We start from the raw sequence: 2,810 nt of genomic DNA, 5'->3' as shown, positions 1-2,810 counted from the left end.
GATAGATAGATAGATAGATAGATAGATAGATAGATAGATAGATAGATGGATGGATGGATGGATGGATGGATGGATGGATGGATGGATGGATAGATGGATAGATGGATAGATGGATGGATGGATGCTGTTTATTTGGATTCAGGGCTAAAGAAGGAAGTGTGGTAATATTCTGATAATATATTGCGTCTTTTGACAGCCACTTTTAGAATGAGTGTGATGACTATGCTTTTTCTTACTGGAGAACTGTTAGCTAGCCCTGGCTTTAGTTTCTCATTCAACAGGCCGTGAGGGCATAAGTGGGTTATTTCAGCCCGTGTTGACGGCATGCTTTGGCCTGGACGATGGTCATGCTGTATTTTATATGAACGGTTGTAGAGTTAATATCAGTGTAGTGGCTAATGTTATCTAACAAAGACTATATGTATTAGCCATTTTCTTCCTTGCTGTGATACAATTTTGGAAAGAAGCAACACAAAAGAGCAAAGTTGATTGGGTCACAGTTCATTGTGGCATACAGTCTATTATGGCGGAAAGGCTGCCCATTATGGTGGGCAAGCATAGCATCTTGAGGTTCCATGGTCCTACAGATGTGTGGCTGGAACTTGTCTCTTCCTCACATCTCAAAGCAACAGGAAGCAGAGACCAGACACAAGTCTAGAGGAATATAAAATCTCAAGGGCCATCCTCAGTGATCCATTTCCTCCAGGAAGGTGCTACCTCCAAAGGTCACCACTTCCCTCAGTAGGGTCACCATCTAAAAATCAAGGGTTCAAACACATGAACCCATGCAGGACATTTTATAGTCTAGCCATAACAATGTATATAATTGTGATTAGAGAGCACTGTAAAAATATATCAAATTTAATATCTCACAGAGATAAGCTTGGAGATAGGATTGAATCAGCTTTACTTGTATAATCATGTTGTTTTACTATAATATAGTTCTTGCCATTTTAGAAAGCTTTTGAAATTAAAACAAGAAAAGAATTCAATCTATAATGGTAGAAATTCTACTAGGGTTTATTGTGGTACTGAGCACAAGAGACCTCCATCTTGAACTGGGTGTGTTCACTTGTAAAAGTCCATCTGTTTATGTGCTTGTAATTTGTATAGTTCTGTGACTGTCAATTAAAAGTTTAAAAAATATAACACAACAATATAATGGAATACTAGGTTTTAAAATATCTTTTTAAACTATGTAACGCCAGGGAAGAAATTATAATTCCCACTATTACATAATGTTAAAAATGCACTGTACATAAAACATAACAGTATCAATGGATATCAGGAAAACTGGAATAAAAACATTACGATAGCAGTATTTGCTGTAATAGTAGCAATAATGGCCAATTGAGAGTTGTGGGTTTGGTGTAGTTGGTTGGGTGCTTATTTTTGGTGTTCGTTTTGTAAGCACAGCTGATTGTGTTTGCCCTGTTTAGGGAGACAATAGAAAATGTTAAGCAAAGTCATGTTACAGATAGGTACAAACAGTGAAGGAGAGGAGGTGAAGACTTTTTTTTTTTTTTTTTTTTAATGAAGGAGGGGGCAAGGTCAATTAGAGGATTTTAATAAGATCACAGGGGGGAAAACCTGCTAGGAGAGGCTTTTACTAACTAAAGCTGTTAAACCATTATATAGTGGTAGAGTCGATTAAAAATCTCTCCTTCACCAAGGCTCTCATAGGTTTGGCTATTGAAAATAATTCACAGTTAATGCTTCAGCTTTATTAGTTTTGTTCACGAATTTAGTTTTAATGAAACTGTGTCATTAATATAGTGGCCTCACTTTAGTTTAGCAGATACAATTCACTTTAATTCTGTGTCTCCACCGATCTACCCTTTGCAGTAATGTGTTCAGCGCTATGTTCCGCTTTAGTGAGGGCAAATAATACACCCCGCTAGGTTTTAGAATCGAACGGGTGGAAGAACGAGAATACTTTAACAGAATTAAACACCACCCCACTGTAAATTGCATGATTTTTCTTGTTTTTCTTTCATTCCACAGCCCTTTGTGGAAGGGAGTTATTTCGTGGTGGAATTTATTTCACTTGCTGACTTCATAAGTTGAAGTTTATGAAAGGGTGAATTTTTTCCATTCAAGTTCTACAATGGTTGCGTTTAATGTTTTTGAGGTGTGGATGGGATTGCAACGCGCCCTTAGTATTTTATTCGAACGACTAATAGCATTGTGTATTAAATTAAAGTGCAAGCGTTTATATTTTCACTTATTTTGCTGTCAGGGGAGTTACCAGTGTCTTCCCCGTTCCGAAAGTCTCGCTGTCGTTTTTCCACCGCGCGTATTTAAAGTAATGACCCGAATCAGGTTCCTGCCGGGGCTTCGGCAGGGCTTGCTTTGGAGCTGCCTGGCGCGGCGGCGGCCTGGCTGCAGGAGTCGGGTTGGTCTGGGAGCGCTCCGTGGCACTAGGACCCAGGGGGCTCCCGTGAGCGGATCTTGGGGCCAGATTGCAAATTCGCGGTGACTCAGTCTGGTCGGCTCCTGGCGCTCGAGGCGGCCGCGGCGGCCCAGGCACAGCGGACGTTGGCGCGGAGCTGCGGAGCGGTCCGGCCGGGCTTCGGGTCCGAGCTGGGTGGGGGCCGGGGCCGGGGCCGGGCGGCGGCGGGCGGGGGCGCGGGCGCGCGGCGGGCCTGTGCGCGGGACTAACATCTGCTCGTCTCTTCCTGTGTCTGGCTTTATTTGCAGCAAACCAAGATGGAGTATGAGTGGAAACCTGACGAGCAAGGGCTTCAGCAGATCCTGCAGCTGCTCAAGGAGTCCCAGTCCCCAGACACCACCATCCAGAGGACCGTGCA

General features: G+C 43.0%; 1 protein-coding gene across 1 annotated transcript in view; it reads left to right on the top strand.

Annotated features, from left to right (window-relative positions):
• Positions 1–2,810, top strand: part of Tnpo1 (transportin 1) — an 81,731-nt gene that overhangs the window by 25,913 nt on the left and 53,008 nt on the right. The window contains exon 2 of the mRNA XM_055598404.1: positions 2,701–2,810. Coding sequence (XP_055454379.1) covers positions 2,701–2,810 — 110 coding nt within the window. The remainder of the gene's footprint in view (positions 1–2,700) is intronic.

Source organism: Psammomys obesus, unplaced genomic scaffold, assembly GCF_907164565.1.
Source record: "Psammomys obesus unplaced genomic scaffold, mPsaObe1.curated_primary_1811, whole genome shotgun sequence".
NCBI classification, from domain to species: Eukaryota; Metazoa; Chordata; class Mammalia; order Rodentia; family Muridae; genus Psammomys; species Psammomys obesus.
The sequence above is the reverse complement of the archived record's forward strand: the minus strand, read 5'-3'. Positions and strand labels throughout refer to the sequence as shown.